The 19,851-nt window shown below is 47.0% G+C and overlaps 1 protein-coding gene across 2 annotated transcripts in view; it reads right to left on the reverse strand.

The window, feature by feature from the left end:
- Positions 1 to 19,851, reverse strand: part of LOXL2 (lysyl oxidase like 2) — a 92,759-nt gene that overhangs the window by 48,075 nt on the left and 24,833 nt on the right. For both annotated transcript variants that reach the window (XM_023216731.2, XM_023216732.2), the window contains one exon: positions 14,306 to 14,481. In XM_023216731.2, the coding sequence (XP_023072499.1) occupies positions 14,306 to 14,481 (176 nt within the window). The remainder of the gene's footprint in view (positions 1 to 14,305; positions 14,482 to 19,851) is intronic.

Consider the following 19,851-nt stretch of genomic DNA (forward strand, 5'->3'; position numbering starts at 1 on the left):
ATATATATATATAAATATAAATAATAAAAACAAAACAGGCTGGGTGTGGTGGCTCACACCTATCATCCTCATGCTTTGAGAAGCTGAGGCAGGAGGATGGCTTGAGGCCAGAAGTCTAAGACCAGCCTAGGCAATAGAATGAAACCTCATTTCTAAAAAAAAAAAAAAGTTAAAAAATTAGCTGGGCACCAGCAATCCCATTACTGGGTATATTCCCAAAGGATTATAAATCATGCTACTATAAAGACACATGCACACATATGTTTACTGCAGCACTATTCACAATAGCAAAGACTTGGAACCAACCCAAATGTCCATCAATGATAGACTGGATTAAGAAAATGTGGCACATATACACCATGGAATACTATGCAGCCATAAAAAAGGACGAGTTCATGTCCTTTGCAGGGCCATGGATGAAGCTGGAAACCATCATTCTCAGCAAACTGTCACAAGGACAGAACACCAAACACTGCATGTTCTCACTCACAGGTGGGAATTAAACAATGAGAACACTTGGACACAGGGTGGGGAACATCACACACTGGGGCCTGTCGTGGGGTTGGGGGAGGGATAGCATTGGGAGAAATACCTAATGTAAATGGTGGGTTGATGGGTGCAGTGGGCCAGCATGGCACAGGTATACCTATGTAAAGAGCCTGCATGTTCTGCACATGTATCCTAGAATTTAAAGTATAATAATAATGAAAAAAAATTAGCTGGGCACGGTGGCACCTGCCCATAGTCCTAGTTCCCAGGAGGCTGAGGTGGGAGAATCACTTGAGCCCAGGAGTTTGAGGCTGCAGTGAGCCAGTATTGTGCCACTGTACTCCAGCCTGGGCGACAGAGCGAGATCTCTTCTCTAAGAAACAAAACAAAACAAAACAGTGGCCTCCCAGATACAGACCCATGTCCCAACTACCAGCTTGACACTTTCCTCAGCACCTGAAACCAAACACATTCAAGATGCCTTCACCTCTTCCTCTTTTCACTGAGTTACTGAGGGACGCGCCTGCCTCCAGCTTTGCAGACCTTTGTGACCATCTCTCTTCCTCACTCACGCGCCCATTCAGCCCATGCAAGACCTTCTCTTTGCCCTTCTATTAGCTTGCCATTCTCACTCCCAATTCCCAGTCAGCTGTGCAAGGAGAATTGTGGGAGCATAAGAAAGGGCGTGATGATGTTGTCATCTCACCTAGACCCGCACTGTCTCCTGGCCTCTGGTTTCTTCTCCCGTCCGTTCATCCTCTTTGACCACAGTGCATTCAAGGGTCTTGCTCAGATCTTCCCGGTGGCACCCCCGCGTTAGGCCCAAACCACACCCTGCCATTCTGTCCCTTCTTTCTACCTATCAGAATCCTGCCAACCCTCAGGGAAACTGTTAATCATTTGTTCATTCAAAAATATTTGTCCAGTGCTACCATGTCGCAAGTGCTGTGTGAGACTCTGAAAGGATAGGCATGGTCCTCACTGTCATGAGGTCCGTGATCTAGAGGAGGAGAGGCAGTACCAGCATCTCTGTGAAGCCCCTCCCTTGCCCCCAAATAGCACATCCACACGTTTGATTTCTTTATTCCTCCAGCACTGGCGTCTGGTGACTCATTGAGTTCTTGGCTTATGCTGACTCTCTTGTACTAGCATTTACTTTTCCGCATCCTTTTGCCACTCAATTGGACTGTGAATCCCCTAAGAGCAAAACTGTGCCTTATTCATTTTTGTATTACCCACACAGTAAGACATTATTACTGGTTCCTTCCAACCATGTCTGAGGACTCACTATAGCCAGACACAGAGTGGGTCCTCAAACACGTTTGGAAGGAACCAGTAATGATTTTTTCAAAATCCAACAACAGGAGTTTAGCTTAGCTAGACATGCTGTGTGCCCAAGTTCAACATTTTAATAAAGACTTTTTTTATTCTTTGTTTAATGCAAAATAAACAGCTACGTAGTCCTCCCCACTCTTCCTAACATAAGCATGACTTGTGTGACTTATGGACAGGAGAACATCTGTGCTTCGTCCAGGCATCCTTTTGTCACCTGAGCTCCCTAACACCCTCTCCCCTTTTCCCTTGAGATCTGACACCAATAAATAGTTACTGAACTGAATTAAAAGCCATCTGATCCTCAGCACACAGTTAGATGGCTTGGCTAAGTGGGTATTACCTGTACACAGTATGAGGCATGCTGTATTCCAGGAGTCTGGCTATGTTGTAATTATCCCTTTTTGATGATCCAATCAGAAACTCTTAGTTTAAGAGGCTGCTGGAGGGCTGAGCGCAGGGGCGCATGCCTGTAATCCCAACACTTTGGGAGGCCGAGGCGGGCGGTTCACCTGAGGTCAGGAATTTCAGACCAGCCTGGCCAGCATGGGGCTCTACTAAAAATACAAAAATTAGCCGGGTGTGGTGGCACGCACCTGTAATCCCAGTTACTCAGGAGGCTGAGGCAGGAGAATCACTTGAACCCAGGAGGCAGACGTTGCAGTGAGCCGAGGTCACGCCATTGCACCAGCCCGGGCGACAAAAGCGAAACTCCAACTCAACAAAAAATAAGCTGCTAATAACCTTCTTTAGCCTGTGACTTCTTGATGGAAGAAAGTGGGAGAGGAAAGGCATTTCAACAATTTCTGTTCCTCAGCTCTAGGCGACAGAGGCCAGTGGGGGCAGGGTAGGGGTGGCCTGGAGAGCTGAGGTCATGCTGACACCACCAAAGGAAAGAGCCGGTAGTCTGTTGGGGCCTTCTTCCTGTAAATCAAAAGCTTTGCAACACTGCTGGAAAACTGAATGCTCTGTGTTTCATTTTCCCGGCAGCCACTTGGGTAGGTAATAGAGGCTGCTTTTTTGGAGAACGGGCAAGCCCTGCTGTCGGCAGGAAGCCGGTGGGACACCTGCTCCAACAACCAGCCCCTGTGACCCAGCACTTCCTCCTGTCCTGGTCAGGCCCAACTGCACACCACACACCCTCATGGTGAATCTGGGGTTCTCTTCACAGCCATCATCACCATGGTAACACAGTCATGATGCATGAGATTGTTTCTCCACTGCTGGACGGTAAGCTCGGGGTGGGCAAGATGGTCCGTTCCATCACTCCCTGTATCCTCATGCCTAGTGTAGGGTCTGGTGCTGAATCGAAATGAACGAACAGATCCTTAGCAACAGGCTCCTGGGGATGGGGTTGGGGGAATTCCATGGCATTGACACCCAGCATGGCTGAGGTGACTCAAATAAGCCACTTAGGCGCATTGCTGAACCAGGCTGACTGCTGCCCACTCTGCCCTAGTCACATCACCAGACCTCCCTGCAGAGTGGATCTGCCCACCCAGGGCAGGCAGAGGCTTTCTCCGGCCCAGCTCAAGCCCCCACTTCGTCCAGATAGCAACTATCCCACAGGTTTCCTCATTCACCTCTCTCTTCTCCAAACTGCCATGCATTTGAGAACCCAATCACATTCTTCAAAGTTTGAGTACATCCTGTTCATTTACTTATTTCATCTAAAACAAATCATAAGCCTCCTTATTCATGTGTGCTATCTAACAAATACACAGAATGTTATGTATTGGTTTATTTCATCTCACGAAGAGTTTTAATGGTATTTATACTTTTCAAAGCATTGTATCTGCAACACCTGGGTCAGAAACCAGGTTCCCATCTGTTATCCACATACACACCCTTCTGCATTTCAGATGTTCAGTTGGGAAAATAGGTCACTCTAGAACTACTTGCTTTGTGTGTCCCTTTTGGTAGCTGGCAAGCCCTGGCTACATACAGGCTCTTAGTAAATAGAATCGCGGAATGTGAGGGCTGGACAGGATCTTTTTTTTTCTTTTTGAGATGGAGTCTCCCTCTGTCGCCCAGGCTGGAGTTCAGTGGTGCAATGTTAGCTCATTACAACCTCCACCTCCTGGGTTAAAGCGATTCTCGAGTAGCTGGGACTACAGGCATGCGCCACCATGCCCAACTAATTTTTTGTATTTTTTAGTAGTGAGGGGGGGATCTCGTCACGTTGGCCAGGCTGCTCTCCAACTCCTGACCTCAAGTGATCCACCCATCTTGGCCTCCCAAAGTGCTGGGAATACAGGCATGAGCCACCGTGCCCAGCCCTGGACAGGATGTTATACATCCTCTTGTCCAAGAAGTAGGAGAGACAAAACCCAGGAGAGCTACATCTGATTGTCCAGCCAGACAGTTCAGTAAAACTGAGCGTTCGGAGGCTGTGGGCCTCCACCTTGGCTCCTGCCCTTGCCAAAAAGTCCGGCACAAACTATCCCCTGGCTACCATTTCTCTTCCTCTTACAGAGAGGCCATCCAACTACCCTGTGACCATCCAGGAATGGGGTCTAAATTCAGGCGCGGGGGGACCACTACCTTCTAAACTGCACAGAGGTGAAAATAGGCCCCCTTTTTTCCCCAAACCACCCAGTGCAACGAAGGACGAGATTCCTGGCTGGGAAGGTTCAGACTTTTCAGAAGTCCTTCTAGAGACATTTCCCTCTTAGGCTGAAGCCCTCCACCCTCTGCCGCCCCCAGACAGAGCTGCCGCTGGGAGGGCAACGCTGAAACATTTGGCAGCTGACTGTAACTAATAAAAACCTGGACCCAAGGAATTTAAAAAATTCACAGCAGCCTCAGTCTCTGTGGTTAAGATGAGAAGAAAGGGCTTTTTCAGGTCTCAGCGTCCTTCCAGACGAACGCGAGAGAGCAGAGAATAGGGAGACCAGGTTCTCCCCTTGGGTGGAAAGAAATGGCTTTCTCCTCCTTCTGTCCTCATCGTCCCTCTGTTGGCCCCTCAAGACCTCCTGCGCTGCCCGCTTTCACAAACGGGAAACTGAGGCTTGGAGGTCACTCAGGGGATAGGCAACACTTAAATCTCACAGCCTGGGGATTTTCCAATCAGTTCCGGCAATGGAATTGCTTTTTGCAAAAGAGCCTTTAAAGGATGGGTAAGGAAGAAGGTGGGGTGTGGGGTGGGGTGAAGAAAAGAGAAAAGACCAAAACGTTTCCTGATCTAGCGACACACAGCCCAGCCACGAGGCTTCCTGTGAGAGCACATGACTGGGCAACGTGCAGAGCAGCCGGGGAGCAGAGGTTTACTCAGCAGGGCATCTGGATTTGTCATCTTTCCTTATCTAATGCTTTTTCCAACCGGTCTACCCGCCACAGGCAGGAAACAAAGCCTCTCGATTTAAGAGGCTCTGAAATCCTAGGAGGTTTGGTTTGGGCTCTGATTTCCAGGTTTAAAAGAGATCTGTTCGTTTGGAGCCAAGAGTATTTCACGTTTGCTTATTTGCTCCTACTTACCTCCTTTTAAGAAAGTTTTGAGGATTGACCTAAAACTGATTTGATGTCCAGACAAACTTCTGTTTTGTAGGACAGTGTCCAGAGGCCCAAGAAGGGTCAGTCACTGGACATAGAGCTGTGAGTTCCAGTCTCCACTGGGACTGGAACCCAGGGGGTTCTGCCTTCAATTCTGGAGTCCAAAACTGAGAATATACAATAAGATATGACGGCACAGCCTGTGTCAGAAAAGGGGAAAACTGAGAACCTGCCTGGTTAATTTCGTGGATGAAATGAACCAAGGCTGGGGATTCAGTGGTAGGACTAACCCAGGGCAGCACTTTCAGAGTCTGCAAAGCACTTTCACAGAAATCATCTGATTTTTTTCCTCTACAGAATATTTAAAACTACCTTGTAAATGATGAATGCACACTACGTCATTCTGATGGAGAAACCATTGCCACTGAACTACAGACCGTCGCAGCTGGAAGGGATTGAATTCAACTCGCTCGACACTTGCCCTGTTGTTCTGGATGCTGGTCAAAAGGCAGGTTAGGGTACAAACCTGTGAACTTTCCCTTGGTGGGGTCACTTATGTGAAGAAGGTGTGATTTTTTTTTTTTCTCCTCTAGAGGGGAATTTACAGTCAGGAGCTCCCAAGGATGCTGCAAGCAGCTGTAGGAGTCCAGGGAAGCACAGTTTGCTCATTAAGTGAAATTCCATCAGCCAGGCTCCAGGGCTCAGTGACTCATGCCTCTGGCATTCCGGAGTAGGATGAACTTGGTCTAGACTGATGCAGTTTTCTTCCATTCTCTGCTTTGGGAATTCCAGTGCACTCTGGAGGAAGCATGGGTTGTGAGGGTCATCTGTAACGATCTGTGACCTGTCCCCAATCTCCAGGGGTTAATGAGGGTGAATGTTACAGACCCCAGCCCACGCCCTTGCAGAGTAGGCATGGGAAGGGACGTGGAGGCCCACTGGCCTACGACTGGGGTCGCAAAACACAGAGAAATCATTCACTGACATTTCATTCCTGGTCACTTCTCAATTTGCCCCTTCCAAACTGGGGGAATTCGAAGGAGGGCTTTAACTCTCACACTTTGATATGAAGAGTGAAAAGTCTGTACCTGGTTTCAAGGTCAAGGCCATTAGGGGCTGCAGAAGAGGCAAAAAGAGAACCCAAGCACACAATACACATGCTGGTTGGCATCCCTTCTCTATGTTCTCACACACACGTGATGCCAATTTACACATGGTACGCAATGTCAACATCCAGCTAGGCACACACTATGTGGGATGAGTGCATTTTCCCAGACACTGAGTAACAGGGTCTTGAAACTTGGCAATCACTTAATCCCACTTCCCTCCCCATGTAGGCAATCTGACCACAATATTCCTGGCAGGTGTTGTCCAGTTCATGCTTGAATTCCTCCACCGACAAGGAGCTCACTGTCAGGCCTCCGAGCCCAAGCCAAGCCATTGCATCCCCCTATAAGCTCAGATGGCCTGAAGTAACTGAAGAATCACAAAAGAAGTACAAATGCCCTGACCCGCCTTAACTGATGACATTCCACCACAAAAGAAGTGAAAATGACCGGTCCCTGCCTTAAGCGATATTACCTTGTGAAAGTCCTTTTCCTGGCTCATCTTGGCTCAAAAAGCTCCCCCATTGAGCACCTTGTAACCCCCACTCCTGCCTGCCAGAGAACAACCTCCCTTTGGCTGTAATTTTCCTTTACCTACCCAAGTCCTATAAAAGGGCCCCACCCTTATCTCCCTTCGCTGACTCTCTTTTCGGACTCAGCCCGCCTGCACCCAGGTGAAATAAACAGCCATGTTGCTCACACAAAGCCTGTTTGGTGGTCTCTTCACATGGATGCGCGAGACACTCACCACTAACTTTGGGTAGAGCTACCTATTGCGGGGCTTCCAGTGAGCCTAAGATCTATCTCCCATCACACTCCCCTCCGCCTTGGCTCTGGGAGTTGGAATATATATATATTTTTTGAGACAGAGTTTTGCTCTTGTTGCCCAGGCTGGAGTGCAATGGCACCATGTTGGCTCACTGCAACCTCCCCCTCCCCAGGTTCAACCTCAGCCTCCCAAGTAGCTGGGATTACAGGCGCCCACCACCACGCCCAGCTAATTTTCTATTTTTAGTAGAGACAGGGTTTCACCATGTTGGAGAGGCTGGTCTTGAACTCCTGACCTCACATGATTTGTCTGCCTCAGCCTCCCAAAGTGCTGGGATTACAAGCATGAGCCACTGCATCCGGCCGGGAGTTGGAATACATTCTAAACATTCTTCTGCATGGTAGTAGTTCAAGTATTTGAAGAGAACCATCTCCCCCCATATCTCTTTTCTTGACAAAAAACTTCACTTCCTCGTGATATGGTTTCCAGATTTGTCTCCATCCTGCTGACCTTTCCCCTGGTGACCTGGTTAAGATCTGGATCCAGAACTGAACCCTGCAGTTAGCGACTGGTCCAAAAGGCAAAGAGCTTAGGGAAATAACTCTTCTATCTGTAAAGCAGTTGACATTAACTGGTTTTTTTTTTTCTTTTTTTTTTTTTTCAGCAGCCCTACCATACTCTTGGCTGATACCGAGCTTTTTGTCAACCACTGCTGCCTCAGAGATTTGTTCTTTTTTTTTTTTTTTTTGAGATAGGGTCTCGCTCTGTCACCCAGGCTGGAATGCAGTGGCACCATCATGGCTCACTGCAGTCTCCACCTCCTAGGGTCAATCAATCCTTCCACCTCAGCCTCCCAGGTAGCTGGGACCACAGGCGCATGGCACCATGTCAGGTTAATTTTTTTTAATTTGGTAGAGATGCGGTCTCGCCATATTGCCCAGGCTGGTCTCAAACTCCTGGGCTCAAGCAATCTGACCACCTCTGCCACCCAAAGTGCTGGGATTACAGGTGTGAGCCACCACAACACGCCTTTTTTTTTTTGGGGGGGGGGACAGAGTCTTGCTCTGTCACCCAAGCTGGAGTGCAGTGGCCGGATCTCAGCTTACTGCAAGCTCCACCTCCTGGGTTTATGCCATTCTCCTGCTTCAGCCTCCCGAGTAGCTGGGACTACAGGCGCCCGCCACCTAGCCCGGCTAGTTTTTCGTATTTTTTAGTAGAGACGGGGTTTCACTGTGTTAGCCAGGATGGTCTCGATCTCCTGGCCTCGTGATCTGCCTGTCTCGGCCTCCCAAAGTGCTGGGATTACAGGCTTGAGCCACCACGCCCGGCCCACAACACGCCTTTTTTTTAAAAAAAGATCAATGATTTTTTAGTTACTCTCCCTGAAGTCTGCACTCCTGGGACTTTTTACCCCCATGGACTTTGATATAGGCCCTTCTATTCATCCCTAGTATGTTACAGCTTGGGCCCATTATTTCAACCTACAGCAGTTTTTCTGAAAGTTCATTCCATAATTTTATACTCCAGCAATCTCTCCTAGTTTCATATCTCTCATAGATTTTATCAGTATTCCTTTTAATTTCCATGAACATTCCTGACACATGATGGGGAGGCCGGAGCAGAGCCCTAGCGCTCGCCATCAGAGACCATCCACTCTGTTTACACAAATTAGTCAGCAGTTTACCCTGGGTATCATTAGTCAGTGTGTTCATGACCTCACCCAACTGCATGTCCACCAAAGCTATGTCTCTTCTTCTTATCCACAAAAATTTAATAGCAGGCATTTCTTTAGCTGAGAGGAATGATCCTATGACTTCAGCTACTGACACAGGCCATTCCAGAAGGTATTTTGGAGAAATGTCTCAGCATCCCATAAATATCCCACGTAGGTGGTCCAGGCAGTTCTCCACCCATCAGGCCAGCACTGCCAGTAAGCATAAGCCTTAGCCACAAAGCCCTGGATACAAGAACTTTCTGGCAACTCACGGAGGTTCTCCCCAGACATCCTGAGGTCTAGGCCCTTTCATGATGTACTTTCAGTGGCTACCAAAGGGAAGAAGTTGCAGGGGACTGGTCATCAATGAAAGTTCCCTCAGTCTCTGTGGTTGGGCCAGAAAGCCTACCCCAGGTTTGTGGGCACTAGCCTATCTGACAGCAAAAGGGAGGCCTTCTAGGAAAATGCAGAGCGTATAAGGCTGTGGATGTCACCTGGCTCTTCAAGCCAGAGGTCTCCATAGGTTGCCCTCTGTGGGTTTCTGGAGATTCGTTAGGGTCCATACTCCTTGCCTTGGAAGGATCCCCAGCTTTCTCCAAGGTGTACATCTTGTCTTGCAGGTTCTAAGGGCTGGAGGACAAGGACCATGTTTTCTTTCTCTACGGGTATCCCAAACCAGCAGGTACCCAACAAATGCCCTGAATAAAGGTAGGGGCTAAGCTTTCCCATCATGGAATCTCAGCCCTTCCAGAATAAGAAAGTTGTCTCCGACATATTTTTTTTTTCAGTCTTCTTCTTTTTTTTTTTTTTTTTAAGATGGAGTCTTGCTGTTGTCAGCTCAGGCTGGAGTGCAATGGTGCGATCTTGGCTCACTGCACCCTCCGCCTCCCAGGTTCCAGCAATTCTCTTACCTCAGCCTCTTGAGTAGCTGAGATTATAGGCACCTGCCACCATGCCTGGCTAATTTTTGTATTTTTAGTAGAGACGGGATTTTACCATGTTAGCCAGGCTAGTCTCGAACTCCTGACCTCAGGTGATCCACCCGCCCTGGCCTCCCAAAATGCTGGGATTACAGGCATGAGCCACCATGCCCAGCCATTTTCAGTCTTTTCTATGTTTATTCCACCCGATGAAAGTTCTGCTTTTGATATGACCCATCTTATTTCGCCCTGGAATTGCTAAGCATTGGAACTGGCACTTAGTAGGTATTCAACAAACATTTATCTAATGAAGTGCCACTCAGAGTCCTTTTTCCAAAATCTTTTTCTTTCTAATGCCAGATGAGCCTTCTCATTTTCTCGACACAAAGCTCACTGATGTTTTGGCCTGTCCTTTTTTTTTTTTTTTTAAATTCAAGTCATCAATGACTTTCTTATGCCAAGAAGCCTGGGTCTTCACTGGACACTCCAAGTAGATTAACCTGAGGTTCTAGGTCGAACAGATGCCCATCCAAGATGTTACAAATCAGCTCATGGTCCGATTAGGCAGGACAAGCTGTGAAGAAATTATTTGTTTCCACGTGCTTCTCATTGCTGTTTAGCTTATATTTTATCCTGGGAGATTCTCCAACTAAGGGGATAACAATTTCTGGCTCACATTTCTGGGAAGAAGAAAATTTGGAAGTTGGAGACATTGTTCCTATTAGGTACCTAGAATTTATCTGTTGGATACAATGATGCATAAGATATAGCCCCTGCCCTCTGGGAGCTTCCAATCTCATGGGAGAGATAAGATACACATAACTGGGGGCTAATTATTGCTCATGAGGTTATAAGGAATGGAGATGGAAAATTTTGTGAAACTGGGTTGGACAAGCCCATCTGTCAGATCATAAACTTCATGGTAAAGAAAGCAAAGCTGTCATTAGTAACTGGAAGACTGAGGAAAGTACATCAACTCCATCACAATCTCTCTAGTTATCTTCAATAAAATAGCAGCATTTGACAGGTGTCGACCAGAAGCAGCCTCCTCCACAGTTGAGAGAAGCCTGGAAATCCTTTTCCATGCTATACTACAGGGCTGGACAAATTCCCAGCACGCTTGGGAACATATATGGAGAGAGCAGGACTGTGTGAGCCATGACAGTAAAGGCCACAGTCTTGGGAGAACTTCCTCTGGAGCCCAAATAGGGCAATTTCAAGTCACCTTTCTTCTGCATTAGTGCTGGGGTCAGTTGGAGGCTGAAGCACAGCGAAGGTTCCTTGACCTGGTTTTGGGGCAGATCCCACAATTCCTTGGGGGTGGCGTCCGACATGTTCCTTGAGGACAGGAGTGTTAGCTGCCAACTCATCCTGTCCTAAGCCCCACATATGTTGCACATAAGAGTAATGTAATAAGTGTTTGTTAATTTAATTGTTTGGGTAAAGAATTTGCTGGAAAGCTAACCCTGAAATTTAGCCATAAATGTAGATTTTCAAATGCCGAAATGATCAGTCTGGCAACATCAGAATCATCTGGGGCTGCTTAAAGAAAAATAAACTGGTCCCATAGCAGGAGATTTTGAGCCAGGAGGTCAGTGGGAAGCCCCAGTACCTCCATTTGTTTGTTTGAGACGGAGTCTTGCTCTGTCGCCCAGGCAGGAGTGCAGTGGCGTGATCTTGGCTCACTGCAAGCTCCGCCTCCTGGGTTTACGCCATTCTCCTGCTTCAGCCTCCTGAGTAGCTGGGACTAAAGGCGCCGCCACCACACCTGGCTAATTTGTGTGTGTGTGTGTGTGTGTTTAGTAGAGACGGGGTTTCACCATGTTAGCCAGGATGGTCTTAATGTCCTGACCTCGTGATCTGCCCGCCTCAGCCTCCCAAAGTGCTGGGATTGCAGGTGTGAGCCACTGTACCCAGTCCAGTACGTGCATTTTTAAAGTGATTCCAGGCCAGGAGCGGTGGCTCACGCCTGTAATCCCAGCACTTTGGGAGGCCGAGGTGGGTGGATCACGAGGTCAAGAGATTGAGACCATCCTGGCTAACATGGTGAAACCCTATCTCTACTAAAAATACAAAAAACAGCCCAGAGTGGTGGCAGGCGCCTGTAGTCCCAGCTACATGGGAGGCTGAAGCAGGAGAATAGTGTGAACCCGGGAGGCAGAGCTTGCAGCGAGCCAAGATCACCCCACTGCACTCCTCTCTGGGCAACAGAATGAGACTCCATCTCAAAAAAAAAAAAAAAAAAAAAAAAAAAAATTAATGAGAAAAAGTGATTCCTAGTTCTAGATCCTTGAGGAATCGCCATACTATTTTCCATAATGGTTGAACTAGTTTACAATCCCACCAACAGTGTAAAAGTGTTCCTATTTCTCCACATCCTCTCCAACACCTGTTGTTTCCTGACTTTTTAATGATTGCCATTCTAACTGGTGTGAGATGGTATCTCATTGTGGTTTTGATTTGCATTTCTCTGATGGCGAGTGATGATGAGCATTCTTTCATGTGTCTGTTGGCTGTATGAATGTCTTCTTTTGAGAAATGTCTATTCATATCCTTTGCCCACTTTTTGATGGGGTTGTTTGCTTTTTTCTTGTATATTTGTTTGAGTTCTTTGTAGATTCTGGATATTAGCCCTTTGTCAGATGAGTAGATTGCAAAACTTTTCTCCCATTCTGTAGGTTGCCTGTTCACTCTGATGGTAGTTTTTTTTTTGCTGTGCAGAAGCTCTTTAGTTTAATTAGATCCCATTTGTCGATTTTGGCTTTTGCTGCCGTTGCTTTTGGTGTTTTAGACATGAAGTCCTTGCCCATGCCTATGTCCTGAATGGCACTACCTAGGTTTTCTTCTAGGGTTTTTATGGTATTAGGTCTAACATTTAAGTCTCTAATCCATCTTGAATTAATCTTCGTATAAGGAGTAAGGAAAGGATCCAGTTTCAGCTTTCTACTTATGGCTAGCCAATTTTCCCAGCACCATTTATTAAATAGGGAATCCTTGTACCATATGACCCAGCCATCCCACTACTGGGTATATACCCAAAGGATTATAAATCATGCTGCTATAAAAACACATGCACACGTATGTTTATTGCGGCACTATTCACAATAGCAAAGACTTGGAATCAACCCAAATGTCCATCTGTGACAGACTGGATGAAGAAAATGTGGCACATACACACCATGGAATACTATGCAGCCATAAAAAAGGATGAGTTTGCGTCCTTTGTAGGGACATGGATGCAGCTAGAAACCATCATTCTTAGCAAACTATCACAAGAACAGAAAACCAAACACCTCATGTTCTCACTCATAGGTGGGAACTGAACAATGAGATCACTTGGACTCGGGAAGGGGAACATCACACACCGGGGCCTATCATGGGGAGGGGGGAGGGGGGAGGGGGGAAGGATTGCATTGGGAGTTATACCTGATATAAATGATGAATTGATGGGTGCTGACAAGTTGATGGGTGCAGCACACCAACATGGCACAAGTATACATATGTAACAAACCTGCACGCTATGCACATGTACCCTAGAACTTAAAGTATAATAAAAATAAAAATAAAAAAAAGTGATTCCAATCCTTAGCTACATTGGCCAGTGGTAGCCAGCTTTCAAGATGGCCCCAGCAACCCTACCTTGTGTCTCACGTTTGTGTAATCTCCTCCCACTCTCTACCAGGGTTAGTCTGTGTGATCCATAGAATACAGTGAAATGATGGCCTATCACTTCCAAGATTAAGTTATGAAACATGACTTCCATCCTGTGCTCTTTCTCTCGCTCTCCTTTGCCTCACTTACTGTGAGGGAAGATGACCACCATGTCCTGAGGTCACTCAAGCAGCCTACAAAGAGGCCACATAGAGAGGAACAGAGGGCTGCAGTCTACAGCTAGCATGGAACCACAGCCTGCCAACAACCATAACAGCCTGTGTGGGAGGGGACCTTCCAGCCCCTACTGACAGCCTGCGTGCAATTCCATGAGAGACCCTGAGCAGAAGCAAGAAGCTAAGCCGCTCTTCAATTCCTGACTCTCAGAAACCATGTGAGATAATAAAGATTCATTGTTTTCAGCTGCAAAACCTGGGGGCAATTTGTTATGCAGCAATTGATAACTAATACATTTTCCTACCCAAAGGGCAAGTTCCTGAACATGGCACAGGAGGTGTTTCAAGCCCATCTTTCCAGCTTCAGTTTAACTCTACTCCCAGATGCACTCTCCCTGAGATCATGCTCCCTGAGATCAACCTTCCCACCTCTGTGCCTCTGTCCATGCTGTTCCTTGTGTCTGGAAATGCCCTTTCCCCATGGATGGGATTCCCTTCTCCAGAAATCCTTCCCTAAACTGCCCTTGCATCTAATCCCATTGGGTTAGGTACCCTCCTTCCTGCTCACACACACTTGAAATCAATACACAAAAAGCGAGTTGCATGGAAGAGGAAAAATGTTTGCATGACGGAGACATCAAAAGCACATGACTTGCCTCTATCTGGTTGATCAATGAATTGTCAAATTTGAACCCAGGAATCCTTTTGTCGCTGCACACCACACCGACGTCCTCCGTGTGCTTGCAGTCGGTGACGCCCCAGCCATTGGAGGTGCATGCTGCAAGGGTCACCTCATTGCCAGTACAGTGGAGATTGTCCAACCAGATGGGCCCTGAAGGAGGCAGAGAGGAGAGAAACCAAGAGATGCGTCAATGCAGGTCTGAGTCTTTGAGGGACACCAGTGTCTTACATGGAAAGAGAATTTTTCTCTAATTTTGGCAGCTGTGTGTGGCCATCAATTAATTTTTATTATATTAAGATACTGCAAGTAGCTCGAGACCACCTGGATTCCCACACCACGGTAAGCAGCTAATGTGATTTGGGGATGTGGTAGATTGAACATGATTAGGATAGAAATTAGATTTAAGCCCAGAAGTCACATGGGATAGTGGAAAGAGCGGAGCTTTGGGTACCAAGCCAAGTTTGAGCTCTCGTTCAGCCAGGGTCAAGGGCCCTTTTTCTTAGTGGGACTAACAGTGACACTTCAGCTGCACAGCTGTGTGCAGATTAGAGATACTAGGAAGCATGTGCCTAGTTCATTGCTGGCCATAGTTACTAAAAAACAGTGATGATGATGAGGTTTTAGTGGCACTGATTATGGCACAAGCCAGTCTCACCTTCTATCTGTAGCAGAGGCTGAACTCTGACCCTTCAGGGAGGAACTAAACTCTCCAGCCACTGAAGGTTTGGGTTTTTTGTTGTTGTGGTGGTGGCTGTTGTGGGAGACAGAGTCTGGCTCTGTCTCTAGGCTGGGGTGCAGTGGGGTGATCTTGGTTCACTGCAACCTCTGCCTCCTGGGTTCTAGTGATTCTCCTGCCTCAGCCTCCGAAGTAGCTGGGACTACAGGTGTGCGCTACCACGCCCAGCTTATTTTTTGTATTTTAGTGGAGACGGGGTTTCACCATGTTGGCCAGGATGGTCTCGATCTCCTGGTCTCGTGATCCGCCTGCCTTGGCCTCCCAAAGTGCTGGAATTACAGGCATGAGCCACTGCGCCCGTCCTGGTTTGAGGTTTTTAAAGCATTTCACATGTAGTTTGGTCTTCCAATACCTAGAGGATGAGGTGGCGTGATTATCCCACCACCCCTTGAGCTCAGAAGCCCGGGCCTTGACTTCCTATTCAGTTCCTCTTACTTCTCAACGTTTCCCATCACTGGCTCAGAGACAGCCCAGCCAGACTGGCCCATGGAACCACCTCATTATGTTCCAGAAGGCCACATGGGACTCTGCTTACCTCCTGGTTTTTTCTCACTTGCACTAAGTAGAGAATTCAGCGTGCAAAGTCCTAGAGTGTGAACCACAGTGAAGCACTACTTCACACCCTTAGGATGGCTACTATCAAAACAACAGAAAATGGGCCGGGCGCGGTGGCTCACACCTGTAATCCCAGCACTTTGGGAGGCCGAGGCGGGTGGATCACGAGGTCAGGAGATTGAGACCATCCTGGCCAACATGGTGAAACCTTGTCTCTACTAAAATACAAAAAATTAGCCGGGCGTGGTGGCACGTGCCTATAATCCCAGCTACTCAGAAGGCTGAGGCAGGGGAATGGCTTGAGCCTGGGAGACAGAGGTTTCAGTGAGCTGAGATCACAACACTGCACTCCAGTCTGGCAACACAGCAAGACTCTGTCTCAAAAATCAAAAAAACAAAAAGAAACAACAACAAAAAAAAAACCAAACCAAACAAAACAAAACAAAAAAAACAGAAAATGACAGTGCTGGCAAGGGTGTGGAAACTGGAACCCTCGTGCACTGTCGGTAGGAGTGCAAAATGGTACAGGTGCTATAGAAAACAGTATGATGTTTCCTTAAAAAATTAAAAGTAAAATTACCATATGATCCAGCAAAAGAATTGAAAACCGGGTTTCTAAGCGGTATCTGCACACCTGTGCTCATAACAGCATTATTCACAATAGCCAAGATGTGGAAGCAACCCAGATACCCATCAACAAAATGTGGTCTATCCACACAAGGGAATATTAGTCAGCCTTCAAAAGGGAGGAAACTCTGAAACCTGCTGCAACATGGATGATTCATAAAGACATGATGCTAGGTGAAATAAGCCAGTCCCAAAAGACAAATATCATATGGGGTATCTAGAAGAGTCAAATTCATTGAAACAGAAAGTAGAGTGGTGGCTGCCAGGGCCTGGGATGAGAAAGAAATGAGTGTGGTTGTTTAATCGGTACAGAGTTTCAGTTTTGCAAGATGGAAAAGTCTGGAGATGGACGGTGATGATGGCTGCACAACAATGTGAAGATGCTCAACACTACTGAACTATACACTTAAAAATGTTTAAGGCTGGGCTGGACACAGTTCACACCTGTAATCTCAACACTTCGGGAGGCCAAGGCGGGAGGATCCTTCAAGCTCCGGAGTTCGAGACCAGCCTGGGCAACATAGCGAGACCTCGTCTCTACTAAAAATCAAAACATTTAGCTGGGCATGGTGGCGCATGCCTGTAGTCCTAGCTATTCAGGAGGTTGAGGTGGGAGAATTGCTTGAGCCTAGAAGGTTGAGGCTGCAGTGAGCTGTGATTGTGCCATTGCACTCCAGCCTGGGTGACAGTGAGACCCTGTCTCCAAAAAAAACCCCAAAAAGTTAAGGTGGTAAATTTATGTGATGTGCATCTTGCCATAATTTTTTAAAAAATCATAAAGTACTAGAGGGTTTTCAAATAGTGATTTTTGTAAGTGCTGCTGCAAAAATGAAAGAAAACAAAACTAAACCTCTCATTTTTCTCATAGCTCCTTTTAGGAGTCTAGAGCAGCAGACATAGTCAAACAAACCTGGGTTCAAGTTCTATGTGCCACACACTGGGGCACTGTATGATGCGGGCAACTGCCTCACCACACCTGCTTCTCATTTCTAAAGCCAAAATAATGATGCCGAGCAAACAGGCTGCCATGGAGACTCAATGAGGTAATGTATGTGCCTGATATGCTTTCAACCTCCCTTTCCCCTTCCTTCTTCCAGTCCGTCAGAAAAACAATACATTCTACTGCTTCTATGATGTAAGAGAAAAGCAAATAAAAACATTCCCATTGGAGAGATTAGGAAACCAAGGAGAGAAACAGAGGGTCTTCAAGGTCGAGAAGGACCCCGGGGCCAGTCTCCTGATGTCCAGGCCCTGCTGAAACGTGTCTGTTCTCACGGTTGCTGGTCAGGGCCCAAATGACAGCACCTTGGATCCATTGTGGAGAACAAAGAGCTAATTGAAAACATCTGGGCTGAGGTTTTCCAACTGGCTTCTCAATTTGGCCTGGTTTCCAAGCAGTCAAGCTCCACTGAAACATACACTCCCTAATCGATTGCTGTCTCAACAACAAACCGATGTTTGTCTTGCTAAGTACTAGCAACGGAAAAGACCCTCCACGTTCTAAGCGGAACGTTCTGTCACAAAGCTGCTGAAGTGACAGAGATGGTGAAAAGCAGTGTCACCCTATTCCATCTGCAGTGAGAGAAACCCCCCTTGCTAAGGACCTGGAAGTCCACCAGTGCATCATCAAAGGAACTAAAAACAGCTGCAAACCAGAGACTCTATGGAGCCTGCCCCAAAGAGCTGCTCTCTTACGAATCTTCCATGGACCCCCAATAATTTTCCATGGACCCCTTCCACATATGCTTGGTCAATTTCTACTTAGATGGTAGATATGTGAATTTGTACTTAGCGCAAGACAGCATCACCATGCATGGTATACTCGTTTGGCCTGATTTCATAACAAAAATTTTTTTGTTTTTTGAGACAGTGTCTCACTCTGTCGCTCAGGCTGGAGTGCAGTGGTGCAATCATAGCTCACTGCACCCTCCGCCTCCCAGGTTTAAGCAATTCTCCCACCTCAGCCTCCCAAGCAGCTGGGACCAAAGGCACATGCCACCATGCCCAGCTAATTTTTGTATTTTTTTTGGTAAAGACGGGATTTCACCATGTTGGCCAGGCTGGTCTCGAACTCCTGACCTCAAGTGATCCACCGGCCCCAGCCTCCCAAAGTGCTGGGATTACAGGCATGAGCCACTGCAAAGGGCCCTTTTTTTTTTTTTTTCCTCTATAGGTCTAGTGCTTATTAACTAGACTACTCTGATTCCAATGCAACCAGCTTCTGGGTCTGCCTGCTGGAAAGCAGGGTGGTTCTAGGTACAATCCAGTAGATGCCTCCTCAGAACTGCCAGGAAGGCTGTGTCCTTGGGACACAAGATGAGAGTCGAACTTTGGACACAAGAAAGCCATTCAATCAGAAGCCAAATTTTATCTTACTCTTTCCTTCCAATGCCTTTCCTGATGAAAGAAGAGATAAATAAATATATATATATATATATAAATACACACACACACACACACACACACACATATATACAAGTTAACAGATCATTAGGAAGGTAAAAATCATAAATGAAATTCAGTTGGAATGCCAGAGCCCAGGACAATGGAAACTGTTCAAGTTAGACTCCATGGGGTCGCAAATGGGTGCAGTGGGTCAAGCTTGTAATCCTAGCACTTTGGGAGGCCAAGGTGGGAAGATCACTTGAGGCCAGGAGTTTGAGATCAGCCTGGCCAACATGGCAAAACCCTGTCTCTACTAAAAATACAACTTAAAAAATCAGCTGGGTCTAGTGGCGCACACCTGTAATCCCAGCTACTGGGGGAGCTGAGATGGGAGGATCACTTGAACTTGGGAGGTGAAGGTTACATTGAGCCTAGATCCCACCACTGCACTCCAACCGGGGTGATAAAGCAAGACTCTGTCTCAGAGAAAAGGAAAGAAAAAAGTCTGTGGGGTCACAATGTGGTAATCGCTGGCTTCGTTGCTCGGGTCTAAAGAATGAGGGATTTGAATGGGAATAGGCTTAGCCTCCTGATTCTGAAGACAGGTGAAGGAGAGCAACCACCTTAGCTTCAGCTGCTATAACCTCGACCAGGGATTGAGAAACAGGACGGCTGCTCCCTCCAGAACTCCCTAAAAGGGCCTGTGGTTTACCTGAGCTCAGAGATGCTTTGGGAGAACAATGTGTGGACAGGCCAGGCTAGAAAACCCAGAACATCCCTGGTGCCCTCCCTGGTTTCATTACTCCAGCCTGAACTTCAGAGGAGCTTGAGGGGTCCTGGAGGGGCAGCCTTATCCACAGTCTGACCGGCACATGAAGCCCCTAGCCCTCGCCGGAGCAAGCCCTGGGTGCTGGCCACGTTCTGTGCTCACTATACCAAGAACTGTTTCGCCAACTCTTTTTCCTATTCTGCCAAATCAAAATCAATCAATTAGCTAATATTTAGTAAGTGCCCACCATGTACTCAGTGATAAAGATCTGGACTGATGCTGGTGAAATTCAAATATATTTAGATGTAAAAGGTCTCTCATGTCATAAACCAAGCACCACTTCACGTAAGCAGCTTAACTCGTAAAGCCTTGAACACAAGACGGGGTTTGCTTGGTTTTTTTTTTCTTCCAGGCACCTGTTTCTTCCTGCCCTCTCTTTGATATTATT

The sequence above is a fragment of the Piliocolobus tephrosceles genome, chromosome 7, assembly GCF_002776525.5.
Source record: "Piliocolobus tephrosceles isolate RC106 chromosome 7, ASM277652v3, whole genome shotgun sequence".
Taxonomy (NCBI): domain Eukaryota; kingdom Metazoa; phylum Chordata; class Mammalia; order Primates; family Cercopithecidae; genus Piliocolobus; species Piliocolobus tephrosceles.